The 19,428-nt window shown below is 35.9% G+C and overlaps 1 protein-coding gene across 2 annotated transcripts in view; it reads left to right on the forward strand.

Moving 5' to 3' along the window:
• LOC126809915 (mismatch repair endonuclease PMS2) overlaps positions 1-19,428 on the forward strand; it is a 67,929-nt gene that overhangs the window by 29,497 nt on the left and 19,004 nt on the right. For both annotated transcript variants that reach the window (XM_050534775.2, XM_050534774.2), the window contains 7 exons: positions 1,666-1,744; positions 13,828-13,925; positions 14,843-14,942; positions 15,552-15,636; positions 16,887-16,966; positions 17,980-18,061; positions 18,495-18,526. In XM_050534775.2, the coding sequence (XP_050390732.2) occupies positions 1,666-1,744; positions 13,828-13,925; positions 14,843-14,942; positions 15,552-15,636; positions 16,887-16,966; positions 17,980-18,061; positions 18,495-18,526 (556 nt within the window). The remainder of the gene's footprint in view (positions 1-1,665; positions 1,745-13,827; positions 13,926-14,842; positions 14,943-15,551; positions 15,637-16,886; positions 16,967-17,979; positions 18,062-18,494; positions 18,527-19,428) is intronic.

A 19,428-nucleotide genomic window follows, 5' to 3' on the forward strand; every position in this document is an offset into this window, starting at 1 on the left:
GGCTAGAACACAGTATTTATTATAGTGTTGTTGAGACATTAGCCATTCATTGTATAGTAGGATATTTGTGTTTTTAGTACATGTATGCTATAAGGATAATTTTGCCAAGATGTGAGACCATGTGTACCACACTACTGAGTCCAACCATATTTTCATGCAAACATGTTTTCAATCTTCTCGTCAATACTAATGAACTAAGGGACACAACTCTTATGTGAAAACACAGTTCTATTAGATTGCCAAGTTAGGGGTTTTGACTGAATAGAATGTGTGATGGCAATCTGCTGATATATCCACCAGTTTTTTACCTAGGAAGCTGAAATTTGGCAATTGGATGTTTTAGACCATTGACGTTAACCTATATTTTTTTGAGAGGGTGGATTTCATGATTTCCTAAAAATTGGTGCACTTGACATGGAATGACCCAATACAACTTTATCCCTTTAGCACTTGGTAAATATAAATACAGACTGTCCCAGTGTTGTGTTGGGATCACTACCTTCGATATGCCTTCTATATATCAGCACGTGGATGGATGGTCATATTCATATCTCAAACCCCCCTATATATTAAAACAAGACATTCTCGTGATATGACCACACTTCGAAGTATGTGCATCTTTTATTAACTTCAATATATATTACAGAGAAGAGTGGGCAGATAACTCCCATCTCACGTGACTTATATTACAATAATGATCATCCAGTAAAGGATCAATACGACACCAGGTCTTTGAATAAAATTGGTGAAAGTGATATGGTCCATACTCATAAATACTGATCTTTTAGAGGCATTTAGTAACTGGATAGAGCAATAAACTATAACACATACTTATGGAAGAACAATTACTGATTTATTTGGGCGACGTTTCGAAGAGTATTCTCTCAACGTTTTCAAGCTTGAAAACGTTGAGAGAATACTCTTCGAAACGTCGCCCAAATAAATCAGTAATTGTTCTTCCATAAGTATGTGTTATAGTTTATTACTCATAAATACCTTTACAGGCCGAACCCACTGCAGGTGGTCTAAGGAACCTGATGCACTTGCAATTTCCGGTGTTAATGTTTTGTATTTCAGATCTCCATCAGTGGTATTACAACTTTAAGCCTTGTGTTTCAGGTCTTGATTTGTAGTCGTAGCAACAATAGTAATACAACTTTAAGCCTTGTGTTTCAGATCTTGATTCATAGTCGTAGCAGTAAGTGGTAATACAGTTTTAAGCCTTGTGTTTCAGATCTTGATCCGTAGTAATACAACTTTAAGCCCCGTGTTTCAGATCTTGATCCATAGTCATAGCAACAAGTATAAATACAACTTAAAGCCTTGTGTTTCAGATCTTGATCGTAGATGTACAACTTTTAAGTTTTATATTTCAGATCTCGGTCCGAAGTCGTAGCAACAAGTGGTAATACAACTTTAATTTTATGCTTCAGATCTCGGTCTGTAGTAGTAGCAACAAGTGGTAATACAACTTTAAGTTTTATGTTTAAGATCTCGGTCTCTAGTAGTAGCAACAAGTGGTAATACAACTTTAAGTTTTATGTTTCAGATCTTGGTCCGTAGTAGTAGCAACAAGTGGTAATACAACTTTAAGTTTTATATTTCAGATCTCAGTCTGTAGTAGCAGCAACAACTGGTAATATAACTTAAAGTTTTATGTTTCAGATCTCGATCTGTAGTCGTAGCAACAAGTGGTAATACAACTTTAAGAGAGAATATCATCAATATCTTTGGTGCAAAACAGGTAAAAGCAACATATTTACTTGGGGGATCACGTGGCTAAGTGTGTGAGACGCTGGCTCACTAGCCTGGAGGTCGGGTGTTCGGTCCCTGCATTGGCCAAGAAAGTTCATCCAGATTTTCAGGTGTGGTTTACCCTTGTCAGTGATGCAGGACGGAGGGCCTGACATGGACAGCTGTCTAATTGTTCGGATGGGACGGAAAATCAAGGTCGCATGTACACATTGGCATGCACATATAAGAGTTTGGAATTCGATATAAGAGTAGGCCATAGTGCCGCTGTCCGGACATATTTCCCTCATAGCACACTGTATGGCGTATGCCCGTCTTCATTAGCCCAGTTTAGGAGCAGAACAGTAGGACATAAAACCCCATTTCATTTCACATATTTACTTTCTTGGAGTGGTAAAATATTTTACCTAAAATCTTCCTTGTTCATTAACTTGGGAGCTGCAGTGGCTCAGTGAGTAAGATACTGGCTCCCTCGCTAACCAGGATGTCTAGGGTTTCGCTCCAGGTGTTGGCCGAGAAAGCTTCTCAGGATTTTCAGCGCAGTTCCCCCATGTCAGTGGTGCAGGTAAGAGGGCCTGGGAAGAAAAGAGTTTAGTCATTAGGATGGTGCGAAAAACCTAGGCCCTGTGTACACATTGGCGTGTACGTAAAACAACCCTTGACAGTTGAAATCTGAAGTTAGAGTAGGCTGTAACACTGATGTCTGGGTAAAATTTATCTCATAGCACACTGTATGACGTATGCCCGTCTTATTAGAGAACTCTCATTTCAGTCATATTTGGGGAGATGTCATATTTGGAGAGAGAGAGAGAGAGAGCTCTAATTTTAGTCATATTTGGGGAAAATACTCTCATATCAGTCATATTTGGAGAGAGAACTCTCATTTCAGTTATATTTGGAGAGAGAACTCTCATTTCAGTCATATTTGGAGAGAGAACTCTCATTTCAGTCATATTTGGAGAGAAAACTCTCATTTCAGTCATATTTGGAGAGAAAACTCTCATTTCAGTCCTCTCATTTCAGTCATATTTGGAGAGAAAACTCTCATTTCAGTCATATTTGTAGAGAAAACTCTCATTTCAGTCATATTTGGAGAGAAAACTCTCATTTCAGTCATATTTGGAGAGAAAACTCTCATTTCAGTCATATTTGGAGAGAAAACTCTCATTTCAGTCATATTTGGAGAGAGAGAGAGAGAGAGAGCTGTCGTTACAGTGATAGTCACTTAAATATTATGTTAAAATGGATAATCAAGACTTTGGTTGTTTTTTTTGTTATTTGATGTGAAGCATTGGGACAATAAGAGGATGACTCCTTTTGATTACAAAATGTGGATGTATCTTGCATGGCAGCCACTTGTTGAACTATATATTATAGCAAGAACAACCAGCTCTTTGTCTAAATCTTACATCTTTAATGAACCAAGTAATTAGTCTGTTTATCAAGACCATTGTAATACATACCTTATGAATCAAAGTAATTAAGGTATTTTATTTATCGGCACCATATCTCAAGGGGATGAATATATATGGCTGCCAGTCTTTAGATTCTTATTATTGATATCCCAATAGAGTGATAATTGACTGACACTATAAACCTCAGATTGCCTCGTTCGGCATTTTTGTCCAAACGTGACAAATATTTATTGACTGGAATATTTATTGAATGGATTTTTTTATGAACAAAGATCTATGGATTTGTAGTTTTCTAGATGTAGATTTGTGTTTTGAATCCATGTAAATTGTAACGGGGACAGTAAACAATTCGATTACACTACTATGGTATTTTTTTTTATAGGGTATTAAGTTACATATAGGTCCTATTTATATTAGCATATCGTCACATATCTGTATTATGATACTGCTTGTAAGTATTCATATATCAGCCATCGCATTTTGCATAACTTCAGTGGCATATGCTATTCAAAACTCAAAGTCAGTGTTTCATATATTATACACAGTTTTTAAGGTCATGCGGCGATGAAGCTTATAGATTTTCAGTGATTTGCTATAAATACTGCCAGAGTTATGGCCCTTGATCACTTTGAAGAATCTTGTGGAAACTCTAGAGGCTAAAGTTAATATCCGATCGACTTTAAATTTATACACAGTGTTTAAGGTCATGAGGCGATGCAGTTTATTGATATTCAGCAATTTCCGATAATTATTGCCAGAGTTATGGCCCTTGATCACTTCAGAATATCTTGTTGATGCTCTAGAAGCTAAAGATAGTATTCGATTGACTTTAAATTTATGCACAGTGTTTAAGGTCATGAGACGAAGAATCCTATTGATTTTCAACGATTTCTGATAATTACTGCCAAAGTTATGGCCCTTGATCACTTTGAAAAATCTTGTGACTGTCTAGAAACTATAGTTATCATCCAATTGACTTCAGATTGATACACAGAGTTTACGGTCTTGAGATGAACAAGTATATTGATTTTCAATGGATTTTGATAACTTGAACAGCTAAATCTATGATATTAAATGTTTCGTATACTAAACGTTAGCATGGTGCAGAACTTTATAAGAAACAAACAAATTCTAATGGTTTTCTGATAATTACTTAACAAGTTGTTACCCTTAATCAGATTTTAATGTATTAATAAATGTTTCATTACCGAAAAAAGTAAAAGTATGTGACAACTCTTGTTGACTGCCCGGACGATATAGCTGCTGTGGGTGTATGTTTCGTTGCCTGGCAACCTATCTTTTATACTTTATATGGCCTACACTACAGGAAGATCTGACTGGTTGTTGCGATAGGTCATGTCAGAGGTCATATGAGTGGCAAGTGAGTCTATGACGTCTGACATTTGATTAACCAATCAGCATTAGTGTTACTAGTGGATTACCCACAGTTCCTTGCAAAACCAGCCTAACACTTGCCGTAACAGACCGTTTCATTGGCTAATACCTCACACTATTCAGAACACATCAATGATAACAACTCTTCCAGATTCAAGTGTAGTAAAGACAAGTAAAACAAAATTTTGAACTATAAAAAAAAAAAACGAAATAGGATCTGTGTTTCAATCAGATTGTCCGGTTCATGGCTATACGCGTGATAGACCGGGTCAACCAGGTCAACCGTTAGTTTGTAATTATTTTATATTGTTTTTATTGACCAGACATAATGGATTTCTTCACCTTGATATAAGTCCGATGTTAATAATTAAGATATATATTGATTGAATATATATATATCTGCACCGTTAAATTCTGTATTCATGTACATACCACTGTAATCCGGGTATCATTTAAAGGGACAATAACACTCTTGCTGGCTTGATAGCTCCAGAAAATAAAAAAATTGCCTTATTCTTAGTACAAGATGTGTTAGTGTCCTACCTGTTGTGTAAATTATCCATTACATCCTATTTTACTTGTCCAGAGGGTTCGAAAATATTTTTAAATCAAAGTTTCATTTGAAAAGGTTTACGTTAGACGTTTCAAACCATTATGTTGAATTTTTCAAAATTTTTAAATAAGGTGTTTTAAGATGAAATTTGTATCATCAATTAATTGAAATATTCTAAAATAGTACAATTTGTTGACCAGAATAAAGATTGGGACATATTATTCTGTTACAACAAGAGTGGTATTGAGCCTTTAAAGATACATTATAGGAGATTTTAATAAAGAGTTGGCCATTCTTGCTATAACAGTTCAAAAATAGATGATGAAAGAAGAATATATTGAAAATTACTTTATTCTGAACAAAGTTATCACCATTGTAATTTTTGACAAGAAATAGGAGTCTCCGAGAATGGCCGATCGTTTGATTGACAGGCGTTAACTCCACCTACATAATCTCAAATATCAAGTAACGTTTTCTATGGCTGTGGTACCTTTTAGCCTATTCGGTTTGACACGGGGTTGCAATTCAATTCGTATCACATTTATTTTTACTACAAATTAAAAATAAGACTTTTAATATATAGATAAGAAGCAAAAGTTTGAAAGGAATGGACCAAATTAATCAGGCATAATTATAGCCGACTTCTTGTTAGCCTGCGTGTACTCTTGTACTGTCTTGTACTGTAACTGCTAGGCCTACTCCCGAAGCAGACAAATAGGAAACCGATCCAATGGGGCTGAAATTCAACTGGGGTGATGTTAGCTGCGATGTTTATCAATTTCCATAATTTCTCTATAAACGCAAGTGACAAAAGAGCGTATAATACCGACATCCAAACTCTCATTTTAACCACAACTAAACATAATATCAAGGCCGTATATATCAAACTTTCAAGCAGATTGACTGACATGCGGCCTCGCTCAACAGCGGCCTCGTTTCGTACACTCTATCATTTAGCCTCGATCTAAAATTTCCGGGAGTATGGCGTCAACGTAACGGTTAATCTCCGCTTACGACGCCATTTAAAAATTTAATCAATCAATGAAATCCTGTTTAAATCCAAGCCGAATCCAAGCCATCCGTGCGTCTACAGAGTTGGTTTTGTGCTTGTTGTGTAAATAAAGGTCTAATTTATAATTTCTATGACATCTGAAGCCTAAATAAAGACTTGCAATAATTAGATTTAGCTCTTGCATAATGTATGTTTAATCTTGTGTATTTAGCACTAATTTGTTTAAAAATCATTTAAAATCACCTAATTTGTACTTGTGTCCAGTTTAAAGCTGACCATTCAATTTTGATAAGAGTGTCCAGTTTACAAACATTTAATTTCTTGATCACTGTTTAAAAATAAACAAACCAATCAATTATTGATGTATAATGATAAATTTTTGAACGGTGGTCAGGAAATTAAATACTTGTAAATTGAACACTCATTATCAAAATTAATCAGCCAGCTTTAAACTGGACACAAGTACAAATTAGATGATTTTAGGTGATTTTAAATGATTTTTACAAAGTTTTAAACCAAGCTTTGATATTAAACGAATGTGAAAGAATTTAGTTCAAGATACACAAGATTAAATGATATCCATGTTACAGTGATATTACTAATACTATTAGCAACAATTTTTATATAAAGAAACATTTTTATGATTTTACCCATTTTTTTTTTATTACTCTATTTAAATGAATCAACCTGTCCATGATATCATGTATAATGTATACGACGTTAAAAATCTGTAATAAACAACAACAACAACATAATTGTCAGTTCAGTGGTACCTGATTTAGGAAAAGCGTCTAGTTTTCTGGATGGGACAAACAACCAATGTCTCATGTATACCTTTGGCAGTACATTAATGCTCTCCGGATAATTTGGAATTAAAATAAGAGTGGATAATATTGAAAAAATTTCCATCGAAGCACGCTGCATGTCATTGAACCATTTTGGGTTGCGTGGCCAAATGATTTAACTCATGGGTTGTTTCATTTTGATTCCCAGCTTGTACGTGAGAAGGAAAATGGTCGCCTGTCCAACCTGGTGAATATTCTCCAGGTCCTTTAGTTTCCTCCCACAGCTAAAGACGTGCAAGCGAATTATTGAAATAAAATTGAACTATAAGTTAGTCCCAAAATGACTTAGTTTGTGTCGAGTGGACCCCATTTTTTTGGTTTATATTCCACTCCTTTATCTTGCTTGTCATTGACAAATTTTACTGTAAACGCATTTTTATCTACGAAAACACATTATCTAGTTTTGTGGATGATACGATAAACCTGCGATCTTGTGTACACCTTTGCATACATGTATGTAAAAGGAGCCTTAACAGGCCAAATTTCCCTTAAAGCACACTGCCATATTAAACTTACACTATCTATAATTAGCTCTGCTTGAAAACATACACTAGGCTAGCTGACCAACATTTTAAGTATTAAATCGAAGATTTTAGTCGAAAACTTTGAGAATTTTGAGAAATATATATTCTGCTTTCATTTAATAAAATTGAAAAGGTTTAAAGGGACGATAACACTCTTGCTGGCTTGACAGCCCAGTAAATAAATATTAGCCTTATTCTAAGTATTAGATGTTTAAGTATCCTACCTGTTGTGTAAATTATCCATTACATCCTATTTTACTTGTCCAGAGGGTTCGAAAATATTTTTAAATCCAAGTCACATTTGAAAAGGTTTACGTTGGGCTTTTCAAATCATTTAGTTGAATTTTTCCAATTTTTTAAATTAGGTGTGTTAAGATGAAATTTGTATCATCAATGAATTGGAATACTGTAAAATAGTACAATTTGTTGATCAGAATAAAGATTGGGACATATTATTCTGTTACAACAAGAGTGGTATTGAGCCTTTAATTAGTTGTTTTGTGTATAACAGATGTGAACTGGTGTAGGACCGCATTACAAAATAGTATACAAATTTTTTAATATGACAGCCATTTTGGGCAGAGATCTATTCTAGAAGTAGTTAGATCTATGTGTGCAGAATGGGGGGTATGCCAATCTTCATTAGCTGGTTAAACCCATATGATTTCATTCATCCATTGATTAGAAAGTACACAATACCTACACAGTAGGCTATATAAATAACTACATGTTCACTTCTGCTGGTGTTTATAGCTTCACAGATCGTTTAACGTTCACCACACGTGGTAATTTAATAAGTTGGATACACCTCATTGGTGTGACAGAAGTCATACACACCACTAGTTCTTAATCTAACTATAACATTCTCGATAGTTTCAGTTGACGATAACAGGTAAGCATTATTGCATAGTTTGTTTTTTTTTAATCCTGGAATTAAAAGCACCTATTAAACATATTGTCATGCACAAATTGGGGCTTTTTTCTGTGGTTTTTTTTTTACGTTGCATATTTTTTTTTTTAATCCTGGAACAGTAGGATGTTAAACCCCATTTCATTTAATCCTGGAATTAATGCACCTGTGAAACACATTCTCATGACCAGATTAGGGTGGGGGTTTTTTGTGTTATAATTATCATGTCTCTCTTGTAAAAAGAAAAAAAATTCATTAAACACTTACGCCTGGCCCCCAGATCCATTCACTTAATTTTGATATTTGTTGTTTAATTCTTGCAATGTCTGTGTAGTTTGTCTTGTCCAAGGCATGACAGGGACAGCTGTCTAGTCTTTCGGATGGGACGAAAAATCTGAGATCCCGTGTACACATTGGCATGCACGTAAAAGATCCCTTGACAGTTGGAATTCGATATAAGAGCAGGCGATAGTGCCGCTACCCAAGCAAAATTTCTCTCATAGCACACTGTATGGTGTATGCCCGTCTTCATTAGCCCAGTAGGAGCATAAACAGTAGGACGTTAAACCCCATTTCCCCTCATTTCATTTCATTTTGTCTTGTCCACAGGTTTGTCTTATCAGTTTTGTTTTGCGTGTAGTGCCACTGTAACACTGGTATCATTTAATCTTGTGTATCTAGCACTAATTTCTTTCACATTCATTCAATATCAAATCTTTGTTTAAAAATTCATAAAAATCGTTTAAAATGAAAAATCATCTAATTTGTACTTGTGTCCAGTTTAAAGCTGACCATTTAGTTTTGATAATGAGTGTCCTGTTTACAAGCATTTAATTTCTTGATCACTGTTAGAAAATAAACAACCCAATTGATTATTGATGTATTATGATTAATTTTTGAACAATGGTCAGGAAATTAAACGCTTGTAAATTGGACACCCATTATCAAAATTAATCAATCAGCTTTAAACTGGACACAAGTACAAATTAGAATTAATCAGTCAGCTTTAAAACTGGACACAAGTACAAATTAGATGATTTTTCGTGATTTTAAATGATTTTTAAACAAAGATTTGATATTAAAATGAATGTGAAAGAAATTAGTGCTAAATATATAAGATTAAATGATACCCTGGTTACAGTGTGCGATTCTCCTACCTCCACTTACTAATTAAAATGATATAATATAGGGAGAGGGGTCTGCGATGTCACTTCTGTGGAAGCAGACGTTAAAGCACCAGGTAGTAGGGAGAGGGGTTTTACATAGGCTAAGCCTGTTCCCTTATTCTATTCAGATATCTTGAATAAAAATATTATTTAAATAAAAAAAGAAATTCTGAATGTAATATCCATTTACCTAAATATGGGAATAAAATTTAACAATTGTAATTTTTTTACAGATCTGTAGACAATTGTAAAATGGGAAGTTTCGGAGGTCACGCTATCCCAGGATCTTTTTTCTTTGCCATTGGTTTGTGGCAGACTGTACAAGCTATTCGTAGATATTACCGATGTCGAAACAGCAAGGAAAGGTTTAAAAGTTCAACCTGGTACCCTGTTGGTTCCTGTTGTAAGCATTTAACAGAATTTCCTGTGGAACCCTGCGTAAAAGTTGTAATGGGTTTACTCGGCATTATTGTAGAAATAACGCACGCAAAATATGTCAATGGAATTTTTCGCGACCCAATGAATGAGCAACATATGACGATATACCTATTTTTTGGATTGAATGGCGCTTTGGAGATTTTGACCTATTTCAATCTGACCTTCTCTGTGTACGTCAACCATATAAGTTTTGCATCGGCCTATTTCGTGGAATTTGTTTTATTTAAATTTCATCTACACGGTCGGACTGGTGTGGACAATTTGGTACATATATTATTGCTTTATGTGATCTGTGCTTCCATTTTTTCCGTGATCTATATGATGCGATATCCCTCACATATCCTGGCCGCGTTAATGCACGGATTCTGTTTGCTTCTACAAGGAACATGGTTTTGGGAAATAGGATTTGTTTTGTATAATCCAGTACATGGAGCACAAAAATGGCACGAAGACAGCCATGATGATATGATGGTGGCAACTTGTCATTTTGCGTGGCATTTTGGAGCCATATTGCTATCGGTGTTCCTGATTGGTTGGATTATTTCATATTTTAGATCTTTGTCCCGCGAAAGTTTGAATAGAAGTGAAGAGTTAATGCAAAAACTAATTCCGGACGGAAATTGTGGTTACCATGACGATATGTATGTAATAGAAGAAGTAGATGAGAGTGACGGATGAAAGATAATTATTAAAGATGCATTATGTAAGAGCTAAATCTGCATATTGTAGGACTTTCTTTTGGCTTCAGGTGTTAAATTAACTTTTATTTAAACATTTATTCACATGACAAGCCTATAATCAACTTTCTAGACCATCGAATGAACGCAATTTAAAGGTATTTAAACATCCGCCAGATTTAAAAATCATTGCTACCATCATACGATAAATAATCAACGCTACATCTTCTTTCACTCATAAGTTCGCTCAGAATAAAGTAATTTGAATGAAATTTTCAATATATTCATTTTTCGCTATCTATTTTTCAACTATTATAGCAAGAACGTCCAGAGCTGTATCCATATCTTACATAATGCATGGGGGGTTGGGTGGCTGAATGGTTAGCATGTGCGCGCTGTACCATAAAGTCTGTCATTTAGTCAACTGGTGTGGTTTCGAATCCCCCGGTTGTACGTGGCAAGGAGTAGGGTCGCCTGTCCAACCTCGTGGGTTTTCTCCGGGTCCTCCGGTTTCCTCCCACTGCTAAAGACCCCTACGCGCAAGCGAATTATTGAAATAAAATTAAACCATGTGTTAGTCCCAAAATGACCTAGTTTGTGTCGAGTGGACTTAAACCCCATTTCTCTCTCTCTCTCTCTCTCTCTCTCTCTCTCTATTTGTTAAGTTCAGCTCAATTTTTATCAAGGTCGCCTAGTTTCAGTTATAAAATAAAGTCTATATGGTCACAGATATTTTACAATAAATATACGTAAGAAATTGTTTTCAAAATAAATGTCAACATTCATAATTATTTTGATATTTGATGACATCTGTTATTGTTTATATCCATTTTTAATGACATTGAAATTGCCACTATCTGTATTTTATCGTTCTAAACAAAAATAATATATAAAATTTATAATATTTTATTTACATACAATTCCTGTCTGTTATTTGCTTAAAGCTACGTTCTCAGAAAAGTATTTATCGTGTGGTTATTTCCAATAAAAGTATGGCAGTTTTGGTATATATGGAAAATAGAGATATCCAATCTTACTAGAAAAATAATGGATTCCCTGAAAAACACTCATGCAGCACATACAGGACAAAAATGTACGGGTTTCCCTAAACGACATCCCGACGATTAGGAGTGTCTGCGCGCGTGACGTCGAAGGTTGCATGCGGAGAGTGAGCGCTTGATGTACATGTTGATAAACTTTATGAAGAGTTAGACGTACAACACTTTCTGAGATAAAAATCATGGAAAAAGATGCAGGCAGTGGATATTCCGTGAATTTAATTAGACTTCGATATTTGTAATAAATAAAGGCAACATCGTCTTGTGAATTCTCCTCTGACCTCGCACCCGTTGTGTCACGTGACACAAACATGACCTCTTTTGGTCAATTTTTTATAGCCGGCTATTTCCTGACAATTGCAATGTTTTGAGAAGGATTTGAAGCAAAATTATGATAAATTAATTAGTTTGAATATGTTTTTAGTCCAAATATATCATCAAATCACCCAGTTTTTACTCGTGAATGTATCTTTAATATTTATATCTTTAATGAAACAAATTGATGTCATTTTGCAATAAACTTTATTTAGCCTTATTAACAAATTACTTATTTATATAGAAGTCTTATTTGTTATTTGTTTAATTATTAGATTTGAATGCAGCAATAAACTTTATTTAGCCTTCTAATCAAATTACTTACTTTTTTTAAAATTTAGATCTTTATTCAACAAATTGACATTATTTTGCCATTAACTGTATTTAACCTTCGAAAAATATATTTTATTCACATACAAATCTTGTTTATTATTTGTTTACACCAAGAACGAAATGAAATAAAGTTTAACATCCTACTTTTCTCTGACAAGGACAGCTGTCTAGTCATTCAGATGAGACGAAAAACCGAGGTCCCGTGTACACATTGGCGTGCACGTAAAAGATCCCTTGGCAGTTGGAATTCGATAAAAGAGTAGGCTGTAGCACCGCTGCCCGGGCAAAATTTCACTCATAGCACACTGTATGGCATATTTCCGTCTTCATTAGCCCAGTTTAGGAGCAGAACAGTAGGATGTTAAACCCCATTTCATTTCATTTCATTTCCTACTTTTCTGGACCAACTGCCCGAATGAAGACAGACATATGACATGCAATGTGCTATGAGAAGAGTTTTTACTAGACAGCAGTCAAGGGCTCTTGTATTAGGTATTTTCACCAATATTTTATGTTGACTTCAGAATTGTTAGTATAGAATTCGATTGACAATTATCACAATTTTTATCTGGCCCTAAATTGAGATTTGGCAAACATTTTAACTGTGAGATGCAAGAGGCGAAATTGAGTTTCTAAGCACGCTAGAAATCCTGGCTGTAGGCTTCTTGGATTTTCTCCAGGTCCTCCGGTTTCCTCCAACTGCTAAAGACCCATATGCGCAATCAAATTTTTGAAATAAAATTGAACCATATGTTAGTGCCAAAATGACCTAGTTTGTGTTGAGTGGACGTTAAACCCAATTGTACGTGACAAGGAGTAGGGTCACCTGTCCAATCTCGTGTGTTTGTCTGGATCCTCCGGTTTCCTCCTACTGCTCTAGCGAATTATTGAAATAAAATTGAACCATGTGTTAGTCCTGAAATTACCTGGTTTGTGTTGAGTGTACGTAAAACCCCATTTCTCTCTCTCTCTTGATTTTCAGTTGCAGCAAGTTTTTCATCATTCTATCCGTCTGTCGGTGGGTGCAGGGGGTAAATTGTGTCCCAACAAGATTTGTATTAATGTATCCATGCGAGAGAGAGGGGTTGATTGTTTCACCAACCTAATTTAACCTACCAGAGAGACAGGCCTGGAAATAACGGTTTTAGATGTACCTGACAAAATGTCAGGCACTAATGAAATAGAACCTAACATTTTCAACTTAGTGCCGGACATGTATTAATAATATCAATAAAAAAGACAAATCAGTGCCGCACAAAATGACAAGCACCAGAGGTTTTGTGCCTGACAAAATGACAGGCACCAGAGGTTTTGTGCCTGACAAAGCCTGAATCTGTGCCTAACATTGTCTGTGACCGGTGCCTTATTTCCAGGCTTGCTCTCAGACACAGAGAGAGGTTTCACCAACATTACTTGGCCTATCTTTATTTTCAGTTGCAACAAGTTTTAGAGTTTAAACAATATCAACCGTCGGAGGATGTCTGTACAGAATTTGGTATTAAACCCACCATTAGTACAACACAGCTATTTACGTATGTCGTTTATCAATTTTTACATGGTGAAGGGCAGTGGGGATAGACTGGTGTATGCCATTTAGTACATTTTGTGTGGGGAATAGTCATTTAATACATTTTGTGTGGGGAAGCGCAGTGGGGATGGACGGGTGTATGTCATTTAATACATTTTACATTGGGAAGCCCAGTGGGGATGGACGGGTGTATGTCATTTAATACATTTTACGTTGGGAAGCGCAGTGGGGATAGACGGGTGTATGTCATTTAATACATTTTACGTTGGGAAGCGCAGTGGGGATGGACTGGTGTATGTCATTTAATACATTTTACGTTGGGAAGCGCAGTGGGGATGGACTGGTGTATGTCATTTAATACATTTTGTGTGGGGAAGCGCAGTGGGGATGGACTGGTGTATGTCATTTAATACATTTTACGTTGGGAAGCGCAGTGGGGATGGACGGGTGTATGTCATTTAATACATTTTACGTTGGGAAGCAAGCGCAGTGGGGATGGACTGGTGTATGTCATTTAATACATTTTGTGTGGGGAATAGTCATGTGGGGTTGACTGGCGTATGTCTTTTAATACATTTTATGTGGGGAAGGGCAGTGGGAATAGTCATGTGGGATGGACTGATGTATGTCATTTAATACATTTTGTGTGGGGAATAGTCATGTGGGATGGACTGGTGTATGTCATTTAATACAGTTTATGTGGCGAAGAGAGTAAAGGGAAGTATAAAATAATAATAAGACATTTATATAGACCTAATTAATGGTCCTAAAATGACCTTGTTTGTGTCGAGTGGAGCAAACCCCATCTCTCTCTCTCTCTCTCTCTCTCTCTCTCTTGTCATGTCGGCAGGTTCGTCATGTCCAGCTTTGTCATGTCCACAGGTTATACTTATTATATCTAGATGATGAATTTTGTTTCAGATTATCCGGGTTTATCTCCAAGTGTGAACATGGTCAGGGACGGAGTAGCACAGATAGACAGTTTATTTTTATTAATAAAAGACCATGTGACTCTTCTAAGGTTAATTTATTTACATGTACCTTCATTCTCGAAACACGGGGATTGGTGACTGAATAGTTCAATGTGCGTACTTTAGATCATAAGGTCTGTCATTGATCCAAAGCTTGTATGTGACAAGGAGCAGAGTTGTCGGTCCAACCTCAGTTTTCTTTGGTTCCTCCGGTTTCCTTCCACTGTTAGATCCCCCTTGGCGCAGGCGAATTATTGAAATAAAATTTACCATATGTTAGTCTCGAAATGACCTGGTTTGTGTTGAGATGATGTTAAACACAATTTTTCTCTGAAGACAGGCATACGCCATACATTGTGTTTTGAGGGAACTTTTACCTGGGCAGCGGCACTACTAGAAATCTTTTATACTCATGCTAATGTGTACACGAGACATGAGTTTTCCGTCCCATCCGAAATGACTAGACCGCTGTCCTTGTCCTGCACCACTGACAAGGGGAAACTACGTCGGAAAACCCTTATGAACTTTCTCGGCCAATGCATGGATCGAAAACGCAACTTTCAGACAGAAAACCAAGCATCTTACTGCACCCCATGGAGCAGAATGAAAGGATGTTAAACCTCATTTGTTTAATGTAAACTGTTGTTTATTTTTTTAAGATAATAAAAGTTGTAAATGAAGTTTACCATATGTATAACAGACACCAGTATCCATTCCTTGTTTTAAATATCAACATGGACAAAAGTAAGTCTCATATTCTTACAAGGGGTTTGGACCATAAGGTCTGTCATTCAGTCAAGTGGCGTAGTTTCGATTCCGCACTTGTACGTGACAAGGTCTCGGGTCACCTGTCCAATCTTGTGGGTTTTTGCCCTCTCTCTCTCTCTCTCTCTCTCTCTCTCTCTCATTGTGTCAATTTAGTGCAATATGAGTCCCTTGCAAACTACAATACTGTTTAGTATTTTACAAAGATTGAAATTTCATGTTTCTATGCTGCCATTTTGTTGCCTGCAAACAGCATTTATAGGCCTGTTTTGAATCAAAGCTGGGAGGTTTGTATTTTGATTTTGTTTTCTTAATTAAATGTTAAATAATCAGTCTGGGTACATATTAGCGTGGAGTAAGCAGTGTGAATTTTGATATTTTAACGGAAAATGCAAATGAGGTATCATTACTTGCTTGAAAACGTTGAGAGAATACTCTTCGAAACGATGCCCAAATAAATCAGTAATTGTTCTTTCATAAGTATGTGTTATAGTTTATTGAGGTATCATTACTTTAAATCTTTTATTATCCTGTTGCCAAACAAAATTAATTGGGCGATATTGAAACAGGCTCCGTCCATCTATTGTTCTGCCCTAGTTTTGTTTTTGTTGCATATCTCATAAACTATCAAACATATCTTTATGAGACTTATATAAACATCAGCTTATTAGAGTAGTTGTGCCTTTTGCTAATTAGAAATTTCTTGAATTGATTTGATATAATTTTTGTGTTTCGTGGAAACAAATTTGACTTAGTTTTACTGTCCATAAAACCACTTTTTTTTCTCATGAAATTTTGATATGAAATGAAATGGACATTACAAATGAAATGAAATGGACAGCTAATCAGAAATGAAATAGAAAGCCCAAAAGAAATTGTTCATTTTGGTTTTATGAAATCAATTTAATGGATATGAGAAATGAAATAGACATCTCATCCGAAATGAAATGGACAGCTCATCTGAAATGAAATGGACAGGTCATCAGAAATGAAATGGACAGGTCGTAAGAAATGAAATGGACAGTTATGAATTGTTCATTTTATTTTTATGAAATTTTAATAATTTTTAATCTGAAAATAAATCAAAATTAGAAATGAAATCAAAATTAGAAATTCAAAATTAGAAATGAAATCAAAATTAGAAATGAAATCAAAATTGATTTTCTATGAATTAATAAAGTCTAGAAGTAGAATCCCCTCTATAATATTAATTCTGTGTTTTGTTATAGCGTCTGTGGATGTAAATGTTACACCTGATAAACGACAGATATTTTTACAGGGTGAGAAAATTTTACTGGCTGTTATTAAGGTAAGAAACTAGTTTATGGGTCTAGGTAAATGAATATTTTATAAGCAGTAGGTAGATAGTTTAATTACCTACAATACAGGTAGACAATCAACAGTAATATTGATTATATCATACCTCTGTTAAAGGGAAGCCTTGGTGACTTACAAACCAAGGGGTCTGGGGTTCGATCCCAGTCTTTGCTGTAAAAGTTCATCAGGATTTTCCGGCATGGTTTCCCCTTGTCATTGGCGCAGGACTGTCATGGTTTAACGCATACCCTTTAGATCATACATACTCTTTAGACCATTGAGTTAGGTGGCATGGTTTCAATTCCCGGTGGCTCGCTAACCTGGAGGTCCCGTGTTCGATCTCTGCGTTGGCAGAAAATTTCCATTAGGAATTTCCGGCGTGGTTCCCCCTTGTCAGTGGTGTAGGACGGAGGACCTGGCAAGGGACAACATACAGTTCGATGGGATGAAAAACTGAGGTCCCAGGTACACGTTGGCGGGCACGTAAAAGATCCTTTGGCCGTTGGAATTTGATATAAGAGTAGACCATAGGGCTGCTGTCCTGGCAAAATTTCCATCATAGCACACTGTCTATGAGGTATGCCTGTCTTCATTAGCAGAACAGTATGATGTTCAAACATATTTCATTTCATTTTACAAACCAGGAGGTCTCAGTTTCGATCCCGGTGTTTGCCGTAAAAGTACATCCGGATTTTCGGGCATAGTTTCCCCTTGTCATTGGTGCAGGACTGTCATGGTTTAACGCATGTCACAGCTAAAGATCCCTATGCGCACGCGAATTATTGAAAACAAATTGAACCATGTCTTAGTCACGAAATGACCTAGTTTGTGTCGATTGGACGTTAAACCCAATTTCTCTGTCACCTGTCCAATCTCGTGGATATTAATACAATTTGCATATTATTAATTAGTCCCGAAATGACCCAGTCTGTGTTGAGTTGACGTTAAACCCCATTTCTCTCGCTCTCTCATTTAATTAATGTATCCCATTTCTATGAATTGCAGACATCTTTGATAAAGTTATTTGAACCAACAACTTGTATGATGACATTGAATCAGTCTCCATTTTCACATCAAATCACAACAGGTAAGTTAGCCATTGTGGACCAGGCCCCGATTTAACAAAACATTCTCAGACTAAAGTTACAAATTTACTCAAAATTGTTGGCCTTATTTTAACTAAACTATAACCGTTTATGAAATTTTTGTTGCTTTAATGTATCAAATACATCAATAAGAAACTATGTGCAGATTTTTGTGTTTCTGGATCAAGGATATTTCTCATAAACAGTGCTTGACTTAGGCCTGAGAATGCTTTGTGAACTTGGGGCCAGATGTATTTCTTCATCTTTCATGAGGACCTGTGGTGGCTCAGGGAGTAAGATGCTGGCTCGCTAACCAGGAGATCCAGGGGTCAATGCCAGTGTCGGCTGGAAAATTTCCTCAGGATTTCATCTTTCATATAAGAATTACCTCATAAGCACAAAATGTATTATGATTTATTTTGTTTTTATTTTTAGAGGCCAGTAATAAAACAGAGGGTGAAACTCCAGTAAGTTTAAAATGTCTACTCATCAAATATATCAATCTGAATCCTGATTAAAATGTCTACTCATCAAATATATCAATCTGAATCCTGATTAAAATGTCTAGTCATCAAATATATTAATCTAAATAAAATACTCAACTAATTTTTGTCGTGCTCAACGTTTGACCCTATCAAATCAGTACTTTGATTAATGTGGACGTATATTGCCGTCGCTTCCGTCTGTCCATCGTCCACAATTTCAGGTCTATCACTATGAATGTCTACCAACTGTTCCGCATGCCAGACGATAACAACGGGACTCGACAGACCATTTGTTTGGCTAATCCAGTGGTTCTCTACCTTTTTTTGCCAGTGGCACACCTTGGAACACATGAAAAGATAGCAGCACACCTGGCTAAATATATATGAAAAATATTTGAATTTTGCAAAATAAAAACATAACAAGTCAGACAGCATACAACCGTAGACAGAGTCTAGGCACAGAGACATAGAATGTCTCAAACTAAGTAAAGAAAAACACAGCTATGAACTTATCATTAGACACCAGTGAATACTCAATTGGGATCATGTGATGTTTTGCATTTTCTTAGTGTGTCGTTCAAAATTCTGTGGCACACTGGTTGAGAATCACTGGGCTAATCTCTCACATCAACAAAAATGTCAGTGGGCTTATTGCATAGCGAAGCAGCATAGATCGCTGAAATTTTGATGGATTTTGTTCATTTAAGATTTTACAAAATAAAATGAAAGTGATTGAAATGAAATGGGGTTTAACGTCCTACTGTTCTGCTCCAACTGGGCAGGCATACGACATACAGTCTGCTGTGAGGGAATTTTTGCCCGGGCAGCAAACTATGGACTACTCTTACATCAAATTACAACTACCAAGGGGTCTTTGACATGCA

This window comes from Patella vulgata, chromosome 2, assembly GCF_932274485.2.
Source record: "Patella vulgata chromosome 2, xgPatVulg1.2, whole genome shotgun sequence".
NCBI lineage: Eukaryota > Metazoa > Mollusca > Gastropoda > Patellidae > Patella > Patella vulgata.